Source organism: Marmota monax, unplaced genomic scaffold (genome assembly GCF_021218885.2).
Source record: "Marmota monax isolate L192 unplaced genomic scaffold, Marmota_monax_Labrador192_F-V1.1 WCK01_AAM20220418_F8-fsc00001, whole genome shotgun sequence".
In the NCBI taxonomy this organism is placed as follows: domain Eukaryota; kingdom Metazoa; phylum Chordata; class Mammalia; order Rodentia; family Sciuridae; genus Marmota; species Marmota monax.
In genome coordinates, this window is record NW_026693777.1 from 25,219,689 (window position 1) to 25,242,980 (window position 23,292).

At 44.4% G+C, this 23,292-nt stretch overlaps 1 protein-coding gene across 1 annotated transcript; it reads left to right on the forward strand.

The window, feature by feature from the left end:
- The first annotated feature begins 5,634 nt into the window (after positions 1-5,634).
- On the forward strand, positions 5,635-10,381 carry Six1 (SIX homeobox 1). Its single transcript, XM_046461399.2, has 2 exons — positions 5,635-6,499; positions 8,476-10,381. The coding sequence occupies exons 1-2, from the start codon at positions 5,940-5,942 to the stop codon at positions 8,768-8,770; spliced, it is 855 nt and encodes a 284-aa protein (XP_046317355.1). The 5' UTR covers positions 5,635-5,939; the 3' UTR covers positions 8,771-10,381.
- The last annotated feature ends 12,911 nt before the right edge of the window (positions 10,382-23,292 follow it).

The window sequence follows — 23,292 nt, forward strand, 5'->3', positions numbered from 1 at the left end:
GCTTACCTGAGGAAACCAGATAGTCAGTGAATCACGCAAACAATAAATCTAATTGCATCTAAAATTTCACCAAGTCTGATTATTTTTTTTTTTGGAGGGAGTAAAGCCATTCTGAAAATCAGGCCAACATAGTTTTTATATAAACACATAGTTTTATAAGTTTATCATAAGGATCCAAGTGAAGATATGGGGAGGGTCACTGGATGTCTGCTTTCCTTACAACTGAAACTCTAAAACATGATTTTTTTCCAACTTTCCTGATTTTTCTCTCCTGGGAGTGCATTTGGATCTCTTCTCCAGGATGGAGGCAATGAAGTGTACATTTCTTTTTTCAGAGTCTGCAGAGGAGTAATAAACCAACTTTTAATTGAAGCAGTGATACCTGGGTAGTGGTTTTTGTTTTGTTCTAGATATGAATGATCAGGATCCCAAAGAGATGTGGAGAAGAGAGTAGTTTGTCTCCTTCCTTGGACTTTGAGCCAAAACAAATCAGCCCCTGATGGTCTGGGCTGAAATGCAGCTCACTGGATAATTAACTCCATCTTTCCAGTCCACCCTAACTGTTTATTTAGTGTCACCCTGCATTACCATCACTAGCACTTTCCTCTGAACAGGAGGAACTGCAGGCTTTCACCTCCCAAAAGGAAATTCTTCTTAGCTTAGACAGATGTGGTATTCAGGATGTACATTAGTTGAAGGGGGTAAAAAAGTTGATTGGAAATTCAATGGAAGATAAGCACTCTCAGAGAGTTTCATTTTGTAAACTTGCCTAAGGCGATATTTAAAGAGAGAAGGGGGCCGTGTGTTTTAAATTCTTAAGAACTGATTCTTGTAGCATCATCGCTCCACTTTCCAAAAGGTGCTTGCTTGTCATCTGATGTTGGGTGGGGTTTTCTGGCTTAAATCTGGCCATTGGCAAATCCCTGAGCCTGAGACTTTTTAGAACGCCGCTGAAGTCAGCCTTTTCTCCTCAAGGGGAAGCCTACCTTCTTCTGTTGTCCCCAAGACGCCCCCCTCCACCTATAGCCAGAGCCACCCACTCAACGTAAAAGGTCCCCACTGAGCCTGATGCGTTCGCCTGCAGTCTATTGGCTCTGTGCTGCCTCTGTGAGCGACATAAGCAGCTTTGCCTGTGAAAGTTCACTGCGCCTAGTCCCGGACTAGAAGAAATAGGCACCCAAAACCACAGGGAGTGAAAGGGGAGGAGAGGGGAAGGAGAGGTAGAGGAGGGGAAGAGAAGGTGGGGAAAAGAAAGGAGGGAAAGAAGAGGGAGAGGGAAGGCGGGAGAGAGGAAGAGAATAGGGGGAAGAGGAGTAGGAGGGAAGGAGAGGGGAAGAGAGTAGAAGAGGAGGAATAAATGAGAAAGAGGGAGAGAGGAACAATGAATGAAAGAATGAGATACTGGTTCGTATACAGATAGAACACACGGGTTTCCTCTTTAAGCCAGAGGACAGAAAGAATGAGATAGACACACAGGGAGACAGAGTATAAACACTTCCAAACACGAAGCTGTGTTCTCTGTGTATTTGTGTGTGTCGAGGTTGGGCAAGAGAAGACAGGGGTGTCTGTGTGTGCGTGAGCTCAGATCGAATGGGAACAGAGCTGGGGTCTATGTGTTTAGAGGTGTTATGCTCCTGGTTTCTGTGTCCGTCTGTCTCCAGTTCCCCAACCTCAGAACAATGTGGAGAGGGCGTTTTCAGAAGCTGTACTGGCAGGCAGGGCTCCCAGCTGGCTCTGTTTGTCCAGGTGTGGGAGGGGGCGGCGGTCTGCCAGCATTTTGGGCCAGCCCAGCATTTTCGCACCAAGGAAGCAGGACCTCTGCTCAAGCGCTTCCCGCTTCCAGGAGAAAACTCCCTCCCTCCCTCCATACATACATAAATACATTAGGGGAACAGACAAATCCTCATTGTTCTGAAATAAGCCGAGGAGGCCGGCCAGCTCTCCTCAGCCTGGCAGAGTGAGGTTGGGAGGGATGGAAGGAGGGAGGGAGGCAGGGGCCGCGCGGATCCGGTGTCACGTTGCAGATTCCCACTAAAGATAACGAAACGTGATCTATTTTTCAGAACAGCAAGTGGATGGGAAAGAACCTTGACAACACAAAACTCATTTACTAATGGACTGGTTTTGAGTTTCTCTTCTCTGAGTCCGCAAATCGCCCAGCCTGAGCCCTCGGCTTATTCAGACCTCGCGGGGAGCCGAGGCCCGCAGAAGGCAGGTGGACAGCTGCTCCCGCGCGGCGCGGGCCATCTGAGCTCGGGTTCCCAAGGGTCGAGGGCATCCGGAATTTCGGACTAAACAGAGGAAAAAGATGAATGTTGTTACTTCAGCTCGGACTTGGGGAGTCTCCTCACTGCCCCAGGGCGATGTCGCTAATTTACTGGAGAAACACCTCTCGAAGCCCTTCCCTTCCAGGTATCTGTAGGTAGAGTAGGATCCGTGCCTTGGTTCTCGATGGCGAAGGAATTCCAAGTAAGCGGGCTGGAAACCCTAAAGTATCTTGCTTCAAACCCGAAGAGAAAAAGTACGTCCCAACTATAGGGTTTTGAACCAAGGCCTTATGCCAACCCAGCTAAGAAACCCCAGCAGCTTTTAATGTTTTCGCATTGACTTTTTGGTCCACCGGCTCCTTGCACCCGACCATTACCCGCACAGCAGAGGCACACAGGAGCCGAAACCCGACAACGGGTGCGGATCACCAGCCGTGTTACCCTTAGAAGCCCAGATGAGGCTAGGGCAGCAGCAGCAGGCTAGCAGGAGTTGCTCCGTTCCCTTTAAATCTCCGACGCATCTCTGTTTTTCATGCGATTTGCATTGACAGCAAAGGTTTTATGTTACAGAACAACTCAAACCTTTCTGTGTGCTATTTAAAATGGATCATTTGGTTTATGTGGTTTGTAAATTCATGTCATTTTACCTCTTTTAGTGGTTTTCAGTGAAAGGCTCCATTTTGGGAAACCTTATATATCCGAGCCAATAATTAACATTTATAACAATTGGTTCCTTTTAACCAAGGGATCGAAATAGCAGGTAGGCTCTTTGGTACAAAGCGCATAACTTTTTCTTTATAGTTATGCGATCTACTGGATCAAACCGGAGGGTAAAGGCTGGCGGATCCGACCACCAGGCCTCTGAGGACAAGCACCTCTCTCAGCGCCTGCAATCACAGCACCCACACAGTCATCTTCCCAGTTGTTATTAACATCTGGGTTAGTACATCCCGGTTCCTTTTGAAGACAGATGAAAAGAAGTGGGCAGGGAGGTCTGGAAAAAGCCGAAAAAAGGTGGTCCTTATTGGTGTCTAATTGCCATCTCTCTGCTCTCTTGTGATCCTGTAAATTTATGTTTGCCCTTATGCGTTCAAGCTATGCCTTATATCCTTAGAGAAAACTCAATTGCAAAGCACACCCTGAACTCAACATACCCTTTGTCTTTTAAGAGATGTAACTGTGCCTACCGACACCCTCACCCCTCGTTTTAATTGTGCACATTTGCTCCTGACTTTAAGGTACTGATTTTTAAAACCCGTTTAAGCCCCCATTCCAGTCCTCACACAGCTGCCTTGTCAATGAGGACGGTTCCAAGCGGAGGCATTCCTTTTGGCAGGACACTGCAGCTCCTTAAGACTTCATCTGAAACGTCATGAGCACTAAAATAAGACAGTGAGGGAAAATTACCAGACACATGGCCTTGGGCTCAACAGTGTTAGTTAAGAAAGTAAGTCATTGGGCGCATAATGTGGTAGGGGATCTTTTGAAATAATACAGACCCATTAAGTGCATTTTAAGAATAAGCCCAAATTTAATGAAATATCAGCATCTGTTTCAAAGGTGCATGGGACACACAGTTTCAAGGATGCAGAAAGCATTGTGTGGGAGCCCAGCAGAGAAGCAGCTTCCTGTCTCCTGAGAGGTAACCCTGGGATGGGAACTCTTTATGAGTTTAAAATGTTATCTTGCAAGGGGCACTGGACTAGGTACATTATTTTAAAACCATATAAATAATACACTGGACACCCACACGTTTCTCCTTCTCCCACTTACATCTCAATATGTAAAAGCTTCTGTGGTGCTGTGCTCTTTGGCTGATGGAATCAAAACATGTTTAAAGAGGACAACCAAGTTTAAAGAGCCTAAAGTTTATTCTTCACCATTCACTAAGAGGGAGCATTGAAATCAAAAGCAGTTTTGAAGTGTACTTAAAATTCTGTTTTGAACTTATCTAATCAGAGATAAGTGTAGTCATAAAGTCACTCTCCTTCCACCATTTGGCTTTCCTTATCTCTACACATTGTTCTTATCTCCTGCCAGTCTCAGCTACTGACAATAGATTATCTTTGTTTATAGAGGCTAATTGTCTTCAAAATCTTTTAAATAATTGCTTCGGAACAAGGTGTGCAAATGAGGCTTAAGATAATTACAGCTTCATTTGTTTGTGCAGTTTTGCTAAGTATTCTCTACACATAAACAAAATAGCAGATGATGGGACTTAAATTACAGGACATCTCTCATTCTCTGGCAGCAAAATAGGCAAGCATTGCAATATACGGGTGCGCGCTCGCGCGCGCGCGCACACACACACACACACACACACCTCTTTATTTAATCTTCTTGGAGCCACTGTCCTTCTAGTTTTGAGGGCAGTGTCCCTCTCAGAGCAGGGCAAGGATTATGTTACAACCGGAGGTTACTGGAGCTGGGCTCAGTTTTATTTAATTTACACCCCATCCAGCACCTTCGGAAGGAGGTTCCCAAAGCATTTTTGCTAATGACAAGTAAAGCTTCTCGGCATTTCCTAGCAGCAGAGGTGGCATTGGAAAACGCAACCTTGCGGATGGGGAAACTGAGTCTAGGAGGCTGTCAATTTAAGCCATTGAAAAGTCAAGATACCCAAACGCAAATGAATCTTTGTGTCGCTATATTCTCAGCAACTATGCTCTAAACAGCTTTTCGCCTGATTCTAAATAGTGGCGGCCCTTTGAGAATCAGGGAAATGTTATCCAGCTCAGAGTACTTGTGCCCTTTGGAGGGTGCTGAAGGTTGGGGGCTGGGAGGAAATTAGATTTGGCTCTTGGAGCTGAAGCCAACCCAGAGAGAAGCCACTCTGCCAGCGCCTGCAACCCAGAGCCCTGGTCTGCTTTTGTATTATTTATCGCGTTCCATAAGCTATTCATCAATCCATTATTTATTCATTCCTACATTAAGGTAATTAAATATGAGCTCACCGGGAAAGGGCAAGTCTGAAAGAGACAGAGACGAGAGTGCCGAGGGAGAGAAGAGGAAATAGAATATCTGGAGTCGTTGATTTGTGCAGAAAGATGCGCGTGGCTCCCCTTAGTTGACACTGGAGAGGGGGGCCCCGCGTTGCAGGGTCCGGACACGCTCACCCCCCACTTCCTCCACCGCCCCCCCGCACCTCGGCTCTCTCCTCCCGACCCCACCTCGCTTCCCACCTCTCCCTAGTCCTTCTCCTCCCACTATTCCCTACCCCCAGCTCCGCAGCCTCGCCCTCCCCGCGCTGGGCGGCGCGGCCTTGCTGCCCAGCCGGGCGGCGCGCAGTCTGGCCAGCCTCGGATAGGCGCCGCCCGCAGCCAATCAGCGTGCCGAGGACGCTGCGCGCTTTAAGGCTGCTGCAAGGAGAACAGAAACCAAGTTCCCCGGCAACTAGCAGCATCCACCCGGCGGCAGGCCGGAGCCAGCGAGGCCCGAAAAGGCTGTGGAGTGCGCGGCTCGCTCCGTGTCCAGCGCACCCTACCCCCACTTTTGCTTCTCCTCTTCTTTGGCAGCCCAGCCCAAGTTCCAACTCGCTGTTTCGACTACGCAAAGCCTAGGGAGGGGGTTAGGAGCAGCCGCGCCCCCCTCCCTGAGGCCGCCGCCCCCCGCTTTTCCGGCTGTGCTCCCTGCAGCGTGCTCCTGGGCGGTGCGCCTCGGCAGGCCCCAGTCATGTCGATGCTGCCGTCGTTTGGTTTTACGCAGGAGCAAGTGGCGTGCGTGTGCGAGGTTCTGCAGCAAGGCGGGAACCTGGAGCGCCTGGGCAGGTTCTTGTGGTCACTGCCTGCCTGCGACCACCTGCACAAGAACGAGAGCGTGCTCAAGGCCAAGGCTGTAGTCGCCTTCCACCGCGGCAACTTCCGCGAGCTCTACAAGATCCTGGAGAGCCACCAGTTCTCGCCTCACAACCACCCCAAACTGCAGCAACTGTGGCTGAAAGCGCACTATGTGGAGGCCGAGAAGCTTCGCGGCCGACCCCTGGGCGCCGTGGGCAAATACCGGGTGCGCCGAAAATTTCCGCTGCCGCGCACCATCTGGGACGGCGAAGAGACCAGCTACTGCTTCAAGGAGAAGTCTCGGGGAGTGCTGCGGGAGTGGTATGCGCACAACCCCTACCCCTCGCCTCGAGAGAAGCGGGAGCTGGCCGAGGCCACGGGCCTCACCACCACCCAGGTCAGCAATTGGTTTAAGAACCGGAGGCAAAGAGACCGGGCCGCCGAGGCCAAGGAAAGGTACGCTGCGTGCTTCCTGAGGCTCGCGCTACCCCGGGCGGTCTTTCTTACCCCTCCGCCCCTTTCCGCCCCCGCAGGCAGCCGCCACCTAGCTCTCCCCACTGCTCGGAGCCCATCCACCGGGGCGGCGCCCGGGCCTCCGCGCCACAGCAGAGAAAGTTCATGAACTTTGAGGTTGTCTGCTAGGGATGGGGGCCTCGTTTGCTTTGAGCGCCGCGCGTGGGTTTCTTTGGGGTATGAGTGTCGGGAAATATTGGCGCTAGGTTTGTTTTTCCTGCCTCCTTGGCTGGCTGCTGCGAGGAGTGGGGGATGGAGAGAGTTTTTAGATCAGCAGGAAGGGAAGTTGTCATTGGTATCGCGAGGAAAGCGGTTCGGTGGGGGCTGAGGGTCGCGAACCTCTCTCCTTTTGCTCTCGGGTGAAGCTGGCCCTGAGACTTCTGCTCTGCCCCCAGTAGCGCGCGGTTCTTCACTCGCTGTCTCCTGGTAGTCTTTTGGCTGAGAAGTTTCATTCCGCATTGACAGGACAAAAGAATCGAAAAGAAACACACCGAAAGGAGAGCTTTTGGGAGAGTTGTCTCTGCCTTTACTCCCCGGCGCCCCAATCCCAGAAAGGACTGCTGCTCGCGGTGCTTTCTTGCGCACGGCCGGGCCCCGCAGCCTGTCCTTTGGGCTGTCCGCACCGCCGCCCTGGGAGAGGAAAGGGGCTCCTTGTCGCTGACTTCTCGCCCTGGAGCTCAGAAGGCAGTATTTTTTTTTTTTAACCCGTCTCTGACTCCTCTTCCTCGCGCCAACACCCTCGGCCACCTGGCTAGCCTCCATCCGTTCGCTGTAGAGTTTCTGACAGATTCGGAAGAGCGCTGGGGAGGCGACGGTGGCGGGAAAGCGCTCCGCGAAGCCAAAGAGTTTTGGGGAGACCTGAGCGCAGGGGCCGGCTAGATTTCTTTTGTTCTCCTGCTCCTCCTGCGACTTGAAGATCTCGCTTCCTCCTTCCCTCTGTTTGGAAAACCGTAGAACCTGGATAAATTCCGCTGAAATGGTCTCTCCAGGAAAGAAGGGAAAAGAAAGGGGATGGCAGGCGGGCGTTAGGCGTGGGGAAGACCGCGAGCGCTAGAAAGGCGGAAGCGGCGAAATTTTGAAGTTAACCAGCACCGAGTACCGGGACTGACACTCCGGCGCGTGGTGCCGGGTGCCGGCTCGAAGTCCGCGGGGGCGGGCGACTCCCTTTTCGGGAAAGGGAGGTTTGGAGTGGGTGCTTGTGGGGAGTTTGCGAGGGAGCTGTGAAGGGCTTAGGAGTGAACAAGTAACTCGGGAACAGGCATCGTAAGGTTCCAGTTAGCCTTTAGTTACAAAACCGCGGTCCTATAAACCAGGCCCGAGGGCCCGCTCTCTGATGAAATGGGAGAGACTGGCTGAGCTCCCTGTGTTTACTCAGGTCACTGGGCCGCTCTGGACACCACTTCCCATGACCTGTCCTGTGTCTCCGAAACCACAATCTCTGGGCAGGGGCAGGGAGACTCGATATTTAATTCTTTCTTTAGAAGGAAACAGGCAATTGACTTGATTCATCCCAAACCTGATCATTTCTTTTATCACCAACAACCATTTTCTGGAAGAGTTTCAAACTTACTTTGAAATATGGTGCTAATTGATAGGTATTTAAACATTATTGCTTGAACAAAATTAAGAACACATTTTTTGTTTGTTTCAAATAAACACTAAAGTATTTGACTCTCCGAAATCTGGAAGAGAAGGGGATCTAGATCCCAGCGTCAGAATCTCCTTTAGCTCCCCATTTCTCCAATCTCTTCTGCCTCCTCACCTCCCCCAGGACCCTTAGGGATGGGTAAGAAGGCAAAGCTCCTCCTTTTGGGTTGGTGACAGATTGTACAATGACTCTTTCCTCCTTTTAGCTCCCCTCCCCTCTCCTCACACTTTTTTTGTTTTTTAACCATATGGTGTTGTCCTCTATTTCTTAGGGAGAACACCGAAAACAATAACTCCTCCTCCAACAAGCAGAATCAACTCTCTCCTCTGGAAGGGGGCAAGCCGCTCATGTCCAGCTCAGAAGAGGAATTCTCACCTCCCCAAAGTCCAGACCAGAACTCGGTCCTTCTGCTGCAGGGCAATATGGGCCACGCCAGGAGCTCAAACTATTCTCTCCCAGGCCTCACGGCCTCTCAGCCCAGCCATGGCCTGCAGGCCCATCAGCATCAGCTCCAGGACTCTCTGCTCGGCCCCCTTACCTCCAGTCTGGTGGACTTGGGGTCCTAAGTGGGATGGGATTGGGGCCTCAAAGGGATGGCTGGAGCAGCAACCAATTGCAGCAACTAGGGACACTTGTAAATAGAAATCAGGAACATTTTTGCAGCTTGTTTCTGGGATTCTTCGCGCATAAAGGAATGGTGGACGTTCACAATGTCTTTTTAAAAATCAAAACCAACATCCATCTCAAACAGCCTCCCTCTTCTCTCTCTTTCCCCTGGTGCATTTCCCCTCCCAGTGCAGAATCAGGAAAAAAACCCAAACAAAAAAAGCACCCAGTCTTGGATTTGGAAACCCATGCACCCACTTCAATAGACTTGCTTTTTGTTTTTCCTTTTCTAATTAATGGTAATTATAAATCAACTGGATTTTAAGTATTTTCTTTTAATTTATTTATGGAGAAATTTGAGGGGAAGAGGAAAAGGGAAAAGAAAAAAGAGAAAAGGAGAGAGAGAGAGAGAGAGAGAGGAGAGAGAGAAAGAGAAACAGAGATCAAAATAGTAGTGAAAATAACAGCCTCCAGCCTGGGAGGAACTGGTTGCATTCTTAAGGTGAATAGGAAAAAATAAAATCTTATAATTTTTTGATGGGAAAATTAAGTTTACATTTTTCATATTTGGTGTTAAATAATTTTATGTAGAGTAAAATAAAAAGAACAGTATTAGGGAGAAAACAAGTGCCTAAATGTCTTAATGCTCTCTATGTGAAGCAGTTAGAAATAGAAGTGACCATTAGTAATATAACTATTTTTGTCAAATTTAGTAGGGTTTTTTGGTTGTTTGTTTTCTTGGGTTTTTTTTTTTTTTAATGACAAACTAAAAATGTACCAATGTGAAAAACACTTTCCTGAATGCCATTACTTCTCATGCCCACAAAGCTTTCATATCTGTCTCCTACTCCTGTTAAGGGGTTTCTCCTGTTCCTAGTTTCTAGCTTGCAAAAGTATGCCAACAAATCTGGCAACCTGGTATTTGTTACTAAAACAGCATGTGTTTTCAGGTTTCTTTTCTATTGTACCTAAACCAGTCTAAATTAAAATTCAGTAGAACACCAGGAGTATGATTCTGTTTCTGAAAGGTGAGTAGTGTCTTTGGGCCCTATTTTTTTTTTTTAAAGTTTTCTTCCTTTTTTACTTAATAGTGGTTATGAATTGCAGGGCACTTTGAAGGCTTTCACCTGAACCAAGAGTAAGGACTGGGTTAATTATATGACAGATAGTGAATTTAGCCTTAGGGTATTTATTTTTTATTATTATTAGATAACACAGTTTTGTTTACCACTAGCTCTTCTTCACAGCATTCATATGTTAACTCAGCTCTTTTGTGTTAATAAGTTTATGGTAAGACTGTGAAAGTAAAATAATTTATCTGTTTGGGGTGGGGGAAAGGAACTTGAACAAGGATTTAAGCATTGTGAATTAATCTGTACAAACAGAAAGCAGACCAGCAGGACAGGAACTCTTTTACAGTGCTGCGGGATAGTGTCCAGAAAAATCCCAGTAATCATGTAGGCTCCATGTTATTTTTGCCTGGAGCAAAATGATGTATCTTCTGTATTTAGCTTTTAAAATTAGTGAAACAAGTGGCATTATTTATTAAAATTCGACTCAGGATAACAGGATCGGCTGGTTTGTGCTTTGTAAAATATTGTTCCCCAGAGAGAGTCTATTTATTTTCTGACATGACGTTTTCATAATTTTTATTTTTCCCATCCGTAAGTGTCACCATTAATATATTCTTTTCTTATTCTTTCTTAATGTTTCTGTTGTGATCTAAGAGACTGAAGTATGTGGGGGAAATTAAGGCCTTCTTATGAGATTAAAACAAAAAACTGTCCAATTGTTTTGAGTTTAAGGAAGAAGTGGTACTGTACTTTAACTGTAGTCACTTATAAAGTCATTTTTCCCCTCAGTGATGGACAGATGTACACACAGCCGCTCAGAGACCATCATTTGGGTTGGGAGCTCAGGGTCCCGATCTCCCTTGTTAGTGTTTTGGATCATTAAATCGGTGTTTATTTAAGTCACGAGGGTGTTTATTCTCCACGTCTTGGGCCACGGAGAAATGCCACCCTCTGCAGGAGGGGCTCTCACAGGGAATCTCCTCACATTCTTCACATTCACTCCCCAAAACAAACACCCTGCACAAAGATAGCTTTCATTGACCCTGGCAGGCTTCAAAAGATGCCGCGGAAATCTCTCTGGAAAATAAGGAAGGGCCAATTACTTTAATTTCTTACATGCCCTCTCTTCCTACTTCGATGACTACCCCCGACTCTTCCAGCTTCCCCTGGCATAATTTTAGACTCGTGGAAGTTCTGTCTCCCAGGGTGCGCCGGCCCACTTCCTGCTCCTTTGGTTGGTGAATCTTGGAAATGTCTACAGATCTGGCGAGGAGCAAGGAAGGCCGGTCCTGTAAAAGCCCCCGTGATTACTGCTTGTAAACTCGTTAAAAGGACAATTTTCTGTCACAGCCATAAACTCTTTGTAAAATCCCTGGCACTCGATCCAGAGCGCGTATATTCCAGATGTGTTTAATAAGAAATTGCACAATATGCCTCTTTCCGTCATCCTCTGCTCAGTCTGGCTAAAAAGAGGGACAAGCGAGAGAAGGCGAGAAAGCTGGATATTGCTCTGAGTTTTCTTGGCAATCATTTTAGATCTATCATTAGGGGAACTAACCATATTTTTTTTCCCTCGAGGAAATCTTCGAGAACCAGCTGTTAAGGGACCTCCAATTTACCTTCTCGGCGTCAAAGTTTAACTGAATCAAGAGCCACTTTTCTCCTCTACAGATCTCATAAAGATAGCCAAAAGTAATGGACAACGGCTTTTAAATAACGTGTTTTTAGAATGAAACCTTACAGCATTTTGCCAAGTGAGATGAAAAAAAAAAAATACTCGGACGATTTTTGTTTTTGTTTCTTTCTTAAATCTCAGCACAAGATTGCTTGGGTCCTGGCTGCCTGCTCACTTTGACCTCTTGGCTGAGAATGAAGCTTCCTAAATTCTCAAAGGCCAAGGGATTTGGCCCGCAGTTCCCGAGTTTTTGGCTTAGCAGATAAGAACCCCTTGAGCTACAGGGAGAAAGAAAGGCATCTCCTGGTTGGGCACCGCCGTTCTCGAACCCTATTCTCTAGGCGAGAACAGCTCAGTCTTGACTCCGAATTGGAATAGAAGCTTCCAGGAAAGAACAGTAGGGTGGCGCTTATAGGGGAGCTCTGTTTGCTGAACATGGATCCTAGTTACACAGTTCTCCCCCGCACGCCTAGGGCCAGCCGAACACCTGGCACCAAACCCGAGCTGAACTGCCTTTCCTCTGCTCCGCAGCGGCTGAGCGGGTGAGTGGCTAGCGCGGGCTTCACTTGCTAACTGCCCTCCCCACGCCTCGCCTGAAGGTCTTTGGCAAAGCCTGCAGGCAGGACTCCAGATTGGGAATCTGCTCCTCTTATCCACGGCTGCAGAGAACTGGGGAACTTCTGTCGCCGGCACACTGCGGAGGCCATTCTTGCCATTCTGCTCTTCTGAGGCTCAGGCAGTGAGGGTGTCACTATTTTCGGCTCCCGCCAGGGCAGTGCCACCTCTTCACGCACATCTCAGAACCCGGATCATAGCGCAGCCCTAGGTGCAGCATCTAGTAAGGTCCGCGGAGTCTCTGAAAGCAGACCGTGCCAGGCTGATTTCAGGGCCAAACAAGGGGGGAGGCCATGGCCTGAGCTTCGTGGGACGACGCAACTGTTGTCGTCGTCTTGGGCGGCCCAGGGATATCTTCCAGGTCCAAGTCTCAGTAGCCCTCTTGAGTCAGGGAGCTAGGTTCTGGCCGAGGCATGTGAGGGGCACAGGACACACTACCGCAGGATTGGAGCCAATCTGGTAGTAGTATATAAAGCCGTCCAGGCCGCGCGCTCCTCCCTGCGCCCGGCTGCAGGTGTGGTGAACCCTCCCTGGTTCTTAGCACTATGCTTTGGGCCCAGCGAAGGTGGCTCAGGCTTTGGAGCGGGGTCGCGAGGCGGCCTAGGTCAGGCCGCCCAGTCCTCCTTCGCCTTTCCAGCTTAAAATCGCTTGTCTCCTTCTTCGTTTCTTGGGACCTTGGCTTTGACTTGGCCTTGAATTCTTCACGCTCCGCGGGGGGGTGCCAGCCAGGGAGGGGGTTCCTTTGTGAACTTGCTGCAAGTCTGGGGAGAGAGAGAGAGAGAGAGAGAGCTTAGATACCTTGGCCAGGCCGGTTTCCCCCTTATCATCGGCCCTGGGGCAAGCAAAAACCTCTTCCTTACTCCCAGCCTGGGACTCCAGGGGGAACCACCCGCTAAGTCTCTCTTGTTTGGGTCGCGCTCACTATTTTCTAGGATTGTAAGCGGATGGAGGGTGGCTTTAATAGGGATGGGTAGGTCAGAGTTAAGTTGAGGAGGTTGCTGGTGGCCCATATGCTCTCTCCGCTCCATTTCTCCTTTCCCCCAATTTTCCCCAGGAGAAGACTCTAAAAAGGCCCAGACTCCTCCTTCAGATGACCAAAGCCAGTGGGACTAGTATCCATATCCTTGAAGGAGCAGTTCACACTAATACCCGATGGCTCAGTCCCATAAGCTGTATGCATGCTCCACCACCTTAACCAGATGGGAACTTCTTAAGTTCTTCAAGGTCGTAGAGATTCCTTCTCTAGGCTGAGTGAATCCACCTGGAAGAGTATCTAAAGCGGATGGATTAGTTAAAAGATGGACGGGCCAGCCAGGAACAAAATATGTTCAAAATTGTGGGCGAAATAATTGGCATTTTTTTTTTTACCAGAAAAAGTGCTGTCCCGGAAAGGCCACATTTTCGCTAGTATTTTAAACTACCGCGCGCGCATACACACACACACACACACACACACACAAACTTTGTACCAGCTGATGAAATTGGAAACCTGTTCTCCTACTGAGGATGACAATCAGGGTTTTAGACGCTGTGGTCCTTTCAGACAGCGAGAAACAACACTGCAGTAGCATTTAAAAACAAAGAGAAAAAGACTGCTTGAGGCGTGGACGCCCTTCTCTCCTCCAATCCGAGTTTCAGTCTTTCTGCTTTTAATTTGTTAATGGACAGCTGAGACCCCGGTTCTCAGCAGGTAGAGTTTACAACCACCTCGAGGGTTTGCTCCCTCCTTGGCTTTGCTACCCGGGAATGCCTCACTCCCCCACCCCCTTTTTACAAAATACTACTTTCCTTTATAATAGCGTTAAGAAAATTTTGAAATCACATTCTTTTCTGTGATCAAACAAAAAAAAATGCAGAAAAACAAAAACTAAAACCAAAGCCCACACTTATCTTTGAAAAAGGTTAACTTTAGATTTTACAGTTTAGTATACCCAAAATGGCTACCCAAATGTAGTTAAAATGTTTATCAGTTGATACTGAGTACTTTCCCTTTTTCACCAACAATAGTCATTAAAAATGCAGAAAAATAAGTAGACAAGTTCTGGCCTTTTACTTTCTATAATAAGGCATGGAAATGTATACAACCTCCCTCAGTCTTCTGTGCTTTCCACACTTCCTAATTTAAAAGATAAATATTTTATAGCACAGATATAGGTACAACCATATAGATAGACTACTGCATTGACACAACACAAATTTATTTTAATCTGTTCTATAATTATTTTAATTTGGGATTTAAAATTGAGTATAGCTTTTAAAACCCCATGACTTATTTAATAATAGATACATCTTTTGGGGGAAGAGGTAGAGAGTTGATAGTTGTTTAGGACTTTTGCTGATATGCATATTGAATCTTAAAAACAGTCCTAGACTACACATTTTTACTGACATAAAAGACTCCAATGTTTTAGGATTCTTCAGAGAGTTGGTGAGTCAGCATCCTCGATAGAAAATTTGCAGATTCCAAGCAACATGCCTGTAAAATCAACTTTCTAAGTGTTCTTTTCTTGATATTAACTATTTTTACAAATTCAAATTACCCCTCCCTTATCTTCTTCCCCTCAGGCAAGGCTTTAGCTGCTTTGCTAAGAGTTCCAATTTGAGTTGCCAGTTATCCAAGTGGTCTAAATACCAGGAAAAGACAATGGGATTGTGATCTCCCCCATACAAAAACAAAACAACCCAACAAACCAAACCAAACCCACATAGCTGTGACATAGTTGGTTGGCCCTCACACAAATGTTGTATTTAACTGTAAGCATCTGTAAGCAGTAACATTGCCCTTAGCTTTTGCAGCTTCTTTTTGTGTGGTACTGGTAGAGACTGGTGTGGTTGATGGAGAGGAGCAGAAGTTTACAGTGATTATAGAGAAAATGCACATTTTGAGAGATGGCAGAGTCTGCAAAACTTTGCAAAAGTTAATTTTACCCTAAGACAAGGGGGTAGTACTAGGAAGACAGCATTAGCTCTGTATTTACTTAAATGCCTCACAAATCAAAGTAGGTAACATGCTTTTTAAAAAATTAAGCTAGATAGAAGGTCAATATGCCTTAGTATCTGTTAAGTGAGAACATTTAAACAATTGAAGCTTTATCTGTCTTTACATACGTGCAGTGAATATTTTCTATGCATTGCTGATGCTATATAAATATACCATGCTTCCTCCTAAAGTCAAGTTCTTGATTTTAAATGAAGAATAATATTGCTCAGGGCTCTACCTTTAAGTACAAATGGCTACTCTAAGAAAATCAGTTCTGGGAATCTAGAGCCAGTGGCTATTTTAAAAATAAACAGATAAAATCTTTATAAATAAGACTAGAGAATTATTACTATTATTATTATTTTGTGGAACTGGGGACTGAACACAGGAATGCTCCATCACTGAGCTACATTCCCAGTCCTTTTAAAAATTATTATTAGTTGTATATAGACACAATAACTTTATTTTGTTTATTGGGTTTTTTTATATGGTGTTGGGGATGGAACCCAGTGCCTCAAGTATGCTAGGCAAGCCCCTCTACCACTGAGCCAGGACCCCAGCCCCCAGTTCCTTTTTATGTTTATTTTGAGATGAAGGTCTCACTAAGTTGCCCAGACTGGCCTTGAACTTGAGATCCTCCTGCTTCTGCTTCCTGAGTAGCTAGGATTACAGGAGAGCATCACCAGGCCCAAGCCAGAACAGAAGGACTATTTTACATGCAGTATGTCATCTAATTTCTTTAAAAAAGCAAAATAAAACCCCCAAAAAACTTGTGGAAAAACTGAAGGGCAGAATGACAATACAGGTCCCTTGCCATATTTCTACTTTTTTTTTTTAAAAAAAAAAAAAAAAAGCAGTCTGATTTAAGGTTCCTAGGCCATTCTGGTTAATTCTTCCAATATTAATATGTCCCAGAAATAAATCTGAATGCATTTCCTCTTCTTTTCATATTCTAGAGAAGGAAAGGAGTTGTAGGAAAAGTAGAACAAAATAGAAAATAAATGTACAATTTAAAATTTGTACTGTAATGTTTCACAAATAGCAGTTAGTTATGCTGACCTTTCTGCTTTAGTTCAACTAAAGGCAAGAATTAAATTAGAATTGAAATGAATGGTGAGCTTTTGAAGGGTTTGGATTTTCTAATTTTCTACAGAACTCAACACGGATGTTCAACCTGATCGACAAGGGAAGAATGGGAGAGAGCAAAACACCAATTCACAGAGATTTTACTTTTACTAGGAGCGAATATTGTCAACCAGGCAGGAAGAAGATGTTGGAATCTACCTGAGTTTAATTTACCCTACCTATGATTCCTTCCAATAGGTAGGACCGGGTGACACAAAGATGACTCATTCTCTCCCAGTTTTCCCAAGTTCCAAGTCCCTCCAAGATAGTGCAAAGTGGAATGGGATGTAAGATGTTCCCTTCAACTCTCATTCCATTTTTTGGTGTGAATGTGTATGTGTTGACTTTTCCAAAAACGTGTTTTTAGTTCCCCTGAGAGACAAGAAAGAGTTAAATTGTTTTCTGATAGGTTTCACACGGTGGGCAGGTCTGCCAAAAAGGAGAGGAAACAGAGAACAGCCCTATGATTAATTCTACCTGTTTTTCCCATGAGCGATCACCTGCTCCAGGGGTCATGAATAGCAGGTAGCTCTCCCTCTCCGGGGCTCTGAGAGCTTCGTTTGTTTGGTGACAGCTGAGTGACAAGGCCTGAAACCCGAGCCCATCGCCCAGCCTGATGTGGGGATAAAAACCCTGGATGTTCCCTCAAACATTTCAGGAAATGAAAGTTGTAACGCGATCCCTCCTGCGCCCACATCTCCCCCAGCAAACACAAAAGCTCAAAGGAGGCTTCTCGGATTGAATTCGGCCTGGAGTTGATGGAGGGAAAGCGGAGCCCGGCGCAGGCGGGGGGAGGGTTGGGGCCGCGGCTGCCAGGGAAGAAGAGCCAGGAGAGGGCTGGGTGCACGAGGCCCAGGCGTCCCTGGGGGATAGCTACCTCGCCGCGTCCCAAGCTCGCTGCTTCTGCAAGACAGCGTGGGCAGAGGCCGCTGCCACCTTTAAATCCGTCTTAAAGGTCAACCCGGAGCAGGAAAGAGAACCCGGGACCCCAGACCCAGATCTTGTGGCCCAGGGGTCGCAGTGCAGCTTCTGCGCTGGGAGCTTGGGTCGCGCGACCCCTGGGCCACAAGATCCTTGAGGTCCTCGACGGCCGCAGTGCAGGCGTGGGCCTAACTCGCTTGCTTTGGTGAAGTTTCCCGACCCCAGGCCAGCTCTCCGGCCGAAGCGATCTGTCCCACCTGACCCCCGCGGCCCCGCGCGGAGTGAGCATGCCTAGCGTGGGCGTCCCCAGCTGCAAGGATCCCAAGGACAAACGGGCCTCACTCAGCGCCCTAGCGCTCAGCCGCCCCCATCAGTCAGCAGTTTCCACCGCCTCGCGGCCTCGCGGGCTCTGGCGGTGGAAGCTCCCAGACAATGGCTGGGCTATGGAGTGGGGGTGGGGGTAATGGGAGCTGAGAAGCTGATGCTCCCACCCCCACGCGGCCCTCCATCCGTGGCTGTAGTCGCCTGTCAATCACCGCGCCCTGTGCTGGCACAAGCTCCGGGTAGGTAAAAGGAAGTAGACCCAGGGCCCCTCAAGGCGAGTTTTTGTCCTTAACCCAAACAGCTGCGACCGGTTTGTTTTCTCACAGAATTTTATTTTATTTTTTTTCTTTCCCTTGTGTTCAGAAGTCTTTCCCAGACAGCATTATCAGTTCCCATCTATCTCCCCAACCTTTATGGGTAACCCTCGCAGCTTAAACACAGACACGCATTACGGAGAGAATTGACCTGGGAAGCAGAAAAACGCAATGTCAGAGATCCATCGCTTGCACACTCTTGCAAATTGTGTGACTTTGGAAAAGTTACCTAACTTCTCTGAGTCTTGATTTCTTCCTAGGGAAAACAGAGGTACACTGTAGGGGAAGCTTAAAATGAGCTGAAGTATTGAATGTAAAATGCTAAGCACAAGAGACATTTAGTGATTAACAACTATAATTATGACATGTTTCAAGTCTCCTTAGATTGCTACAAAGCCACCTGGGAAAAATTCCCGTGATGCTGGAGTTTCCAGTGAAGGCAGATTATGGCCATTTTCTCCTTTTGTCTAGAACACTGAAAGAAACACAAGTTATTTTATAAACACCTAAGGCTTGATTAGCTTTTGGGGGTAGCCAAAACTGAAATCCATTTCTTTTTTTAAAATATATATTATTAATAGACCTTTATTTTATTTATTTACATGAAGTGTTGAGAATTGAACTCAGTACCTCACACATGCCAGGCAAATGCGCTACCGCTCAGCCCCAGCCCCAGCCCTGAAATCCATTTCTTGATGCTCTCTGAATGTAGAGTTTAAAAGTTTTAAAAAAAGTTAATTCCAGTTATTTAATTCTAAAATAATATTTAAGTCTATAATGTTTGAATTTTGCTATCTCTATTTTTCATTATTTGAACTCTTATGTAGATGCCATTATCTATGGTAGAATTCCACTGATGAAAAATAAAACACACTTAAATGTGCCTGAAAATGACAAATTACTTAGAAGGGAACTAAAGCATTCAGCTGAGTAGAGAATTTAAGGCCCCACCTAAATGTGTCAACATTAAGTATAGAATAAGAAACTACTTTGAAGATTTAATGCCTTGCTGATGTTAACATAGTACTGTATATAATGGCACCTGATAAATATTTTTTGAGTAAATGAATGGACTGCTAAAATGATGGAGAGTCTTTAGATAGAATACAATTCCCAGAGTTGAAATTTTGCAAGACCCTCTTGGGTACATTTCTTCTCTTGTGACATTCTCTAATGATCACCAGGGATAAATAGCTCATTTTGACATATAACACATCTCTGATTTCAAGGTGTTTTTTTTTTTTTTTTCCATTCAGGTATTATTGAAGGCCAAATGCTTAGCTGAACTTTGCTTGGGTAAAAAGGAGACAAAGGGAAAGAGAGAACATGCTTCTGGGATTATGTTGGGACTTCTAGTAAAAATGATACTTACAGAGTAGGTGAGATATGCATGTGGTACGCAACTTTTAGGGATGTACCCCATGCACGTCAGTCCTTTCACAGTTATGTCACAGTTATTACTAGAAAAAGCCATTTATATTTTCTTTAATATTGCATCTTTCTCCAGGATCTTCAGTTTCTTCAGAAGTATCCTGGTCAACTAATTCAAACATGTTTGAATTTTTGGTGTAGAGAAGTTGACTAATTTGCAGTCAATCACCATATATGCTTAGAAAGAATTCAACACTTCTTTTTTGTTTGCTTAAATAATTTTATATTGCACTCACAAATTCCTTGAGGTAGAAGAAGCAGACATGTCTAGAAATGTACCAGAAAATCTTGTTATACACATATTCTGCCTTATGCCTGCAAAATTGCAATTGTGCACATAATTGCTTATTTTGTGCAATTATGTACTCTAATATTATTTTTATTTGCAAAGTAAAAAATTAAGTAAAGTAGTACACACAAATGTGTAGAAAATAAAGTGAGACTTCAGGTCCACCACTTGAAAATTTATTTTTCAGTAATGGGGATTGAACCCAGGGGTATTCTACCACTGAGCAACATCCCCAGCCCTTTTTAGTTTGAGGCAGGGTCTTGCTAAATTGCTGAGGCTGGCCTTGAATTTGCAATTCTCCTGCCTCAGCCTCCTAAGTCACTGGGATTATAAGCATGTTCCACTGTGCCCAGCCAGGCCCATCACTTTTAAGAATGTCTTATATCAGAGAAACATTTGGTAGGAACTGTGACTACATTGCTCTTTAATCATTTACATATTGTGAAATAATTTGCATAGTGCCAGAGCCAGGAGTTCTCAGAATTATGCTTTTCTGCCACTGCTTTTAACATGACTGGAATAAAGAAATATGTAATTTTTTTCCTCCTAAATTGTTCCAGCATCCACATGTTTAGAAACACAAAAATATGTCCATGTGCTCACTAAAAAATAAGGAGAACTAAGAAAAAGCATTTATGTGAGGAATAAGTTAATTTAAATTAGATTAAACTTTGCAGAGGGTGCTTCAAGGAAGTTTGGGTGGATTCCAAGTCTTAGCATGTCATTCAAGAAATGAAAGGCCTCTGGGTGTTCCAAAAGGCATGTCCGCTCTTAATCAGCTTTAGTTCATTTCAAATAAAAAAATATATGACTGAACTTGAAGGCTGGATAAAGAGGAGGGTTTTATTTCTACTCTGCAGACGTATCACAGTGAAATAATCTAAGTGTAGAAATCTAGGTGCCTTTTTAGAATTTCTCAAAAGGATTTATATATATCTGCTGAGGCAGTAGTTCCTGTTCAATCATTTAGCCTCCAAGAAACTGAAAGACTTATTTGTCAATATCAGAAATATAGTAACTCTTTACTGGAAGCTAGTTATAACTAAAATGAATTGGCCCTCATGGAGTGCTTAGAAGATAAGATCATAGATGTTTTCAGCATATTTCATACCTGGCATTTTATGATTTTAATTATAAATCAATCTCAGCTGACTGGTCCCTCTAGTGTTAGATGCATTTTTCCTCCTTTTGATTAGGGCTAAAAACAATGGAAAAATAAATCAATTTCACACGAAATGTAAAAATTTCAACATTAGTTAGCTGAGCTAAATAAGGAAAGAAATGAAATACATGCTTTGTTTTTTAAAGTTCAAATTTTCAGCATTTTGTGGTGGCAAATGTACTCTGAAATCATACACATAACAAATGTTATAATTTGTGACCATTTCCTCCTTTTTAAAAAATTGCTAGATCATGTATAACTTCAGGACAATGAAGATTTTGATATAAACAGAAAAGGAAAATATAGTAAACCAAAGAACCAAATTTTTGTGAAGATAGAAACAACACCGAGCAACCAAATTCGAGATTGATTCTAATCTTCTGTTATGCTCCTCATGAACAACACGTATGTTTAAGAAAGGCCTATTTTCTTTGCTGGTGCTTTCAGCCATACTTCCCTTAAGAAGTGTACCAAAGGAAGTATGGTAATGAGGATTAGGAGAGTCAAATGCTGCTAGCCAGTGGGTGTACTGTGGATTGTATTACCTGCAGGAGTGGAGGCAAAATACCCATAAAATAGCCTTTCAGATTCAGTTTGTCTCAAGTTACATTGTGAAATTCAGTGGTTTGGTGCAGTTGTATACCCGTTGGCTCTTGAGAATTAAATAGAATTGGGGTGGGCCAACCCTTGTGCAGAAGGACATGCAGGTGGTACCAAAGGTATTGGGATTTGTGGTTTCCTATGAGAATGCTTTTGGTGATTGCATGTTTCCCTGGGTAAAATAGGTAAGAGATAGAAGGTCCAGAGTCTGATCTATAGCTCCTTCTTGGTTCACAAGCCAGTTTATATTGTGAAGACTAATTTGATGCAGACTTTTACTTGTAAATCCATCCCTGGCCCTTTCTGATGTGGCATATCAATTAGGTGAAAGCTGAAATTATGGTCTCTTATACATTAAAAGAACAGAATTCTAATATGCTATATTTCTTAGCTGAGAAATAAAACCTCAAGTCATGACCACACAATTCACCTTAATATTCTTCAGGTCTCTTGGAAGAGGTATCAACAATCCTGTGGTATTCTGACTGGAATTCATCTTTAAGAACTCCCATATGGTCATTTATGTTCCAGTCTATAACTAGAAGCGGTATTTATTCTTTATTTCCTATTCTAGACTTTAGTGTGATTTTTGTTTTTGTTTTGTGGATGGCTGTTAAGCTGATGGCTAGAAAATCTTTGAAAACATTATATATATATATATATATATATATATATATATATATATATATATATATATATATATTTGTTTATTTTTAATGCTGTGCTGAGTATCGAACCCAGTGCCTTGCATATGTGAGGCAAGCACTCTACCATCCCAGTCCTGAAAACTTTCTATTTTGACATATTTTAATTGATATAGTCTCTTAGTACTGAACAAAAATTATTGCATCTATAAATACTTTTTATGATAGAAAGTGTAAAATTTTCTAGATTTAGGTAAACTATTGAGACTAAAATTAATGGCTACATGCACCTTGTATGTCTTTGTAACTATCAGATTGATCAAAGTTTTTAGTAAGAAAAAAAAATCAATGATAGGATGTCATTACAAGTCAATGGGTTATTAAAATAAAAGTTCATTCATAGCTTGGCTTAAAGAAAAGTCTTATCTGGGATCAGCTATTTATAGAGACAGTGAACAAGACCAACTTTGAATTCCCAATGACCACAACTTTTGGTAATGCAGTGAAGTGAGAGATCCCTTCAGATTTATTTTCTCAGCATTTTGACTTATTCAGTTCTTTCTCTCCCTCTCTTTTAAAATTTTTTTGAGATACTGAGGATTGGGTCCAGACCTCACTCTTGCTAGGCAAGTGCTCTACCACTGAGTTCATCCCTGACCCTTTAAAAAAATTATTTTGAGACAGAGTCTTGCTAAGTGTCCAGACTGACCTCAAACTTGTGAGCATCCTGTCTCAGCCTTGTGAGTAGCTGGAATTACAGGCATGTGCCAGCTCTACTCCTCTCTTAAAATCTTGTTTCCTTCTCCCTCCTTCCCTTCTTTCCTTTTTTAAAAATTTTATTTCTATTTATTTTTTGTGTGGTTCTGAAGATCAGGGCCTACTAAACATACACTCTACCACTGAGCTATGTCCCCACCACTACCCACACTGCTTTATTTCTATATGTCTTTCAATTTCACACATTCTCATAACTATGCCAGGTAGATTCAATGCAATTGTCTTTACTGATGGAAATAAACTCCCATCTTTATTGAATGATTGATTTCATTCATCAATAGTGGGTAATTCAGGCAACATTAGAATGGGTAATGAAGCTGGATTAAAAGAGGTAGGAGCAAAAAATAAAAATTAAAATTAAAAAAAAGGGGTAAGAGCAAATGTTTTTCCTCTTTTTCTGATAAAGTTGTGCTTATAAGTTATCTAAAGATTTGAAAATGTAATGCTAGAAGGGATTAGATGATTGAGTAAATGTGTGCTGCCTGGTGGAGTCAATTGTCTTGCATGTAGAAAGCAGACACGTCAGCACAGAGATCTCTGCTAAACTTTTGG

Coding starts and splice junctions, on each gene's coding strand:
- Six1 (XM_046461399.2), top strand. CDS start 5,940: ATGTCGATGCTGCCGTCGTTTGGTTTTACGCAGGAGCAAGTGGCGTGC. Junction 6,500..8,475: donor GCCGCCGAGGCCAAGGAAAG/GTACGCTGCGTG, acceptor TCTATTTCTTAG/GGAGAACACCGAAAACAATA.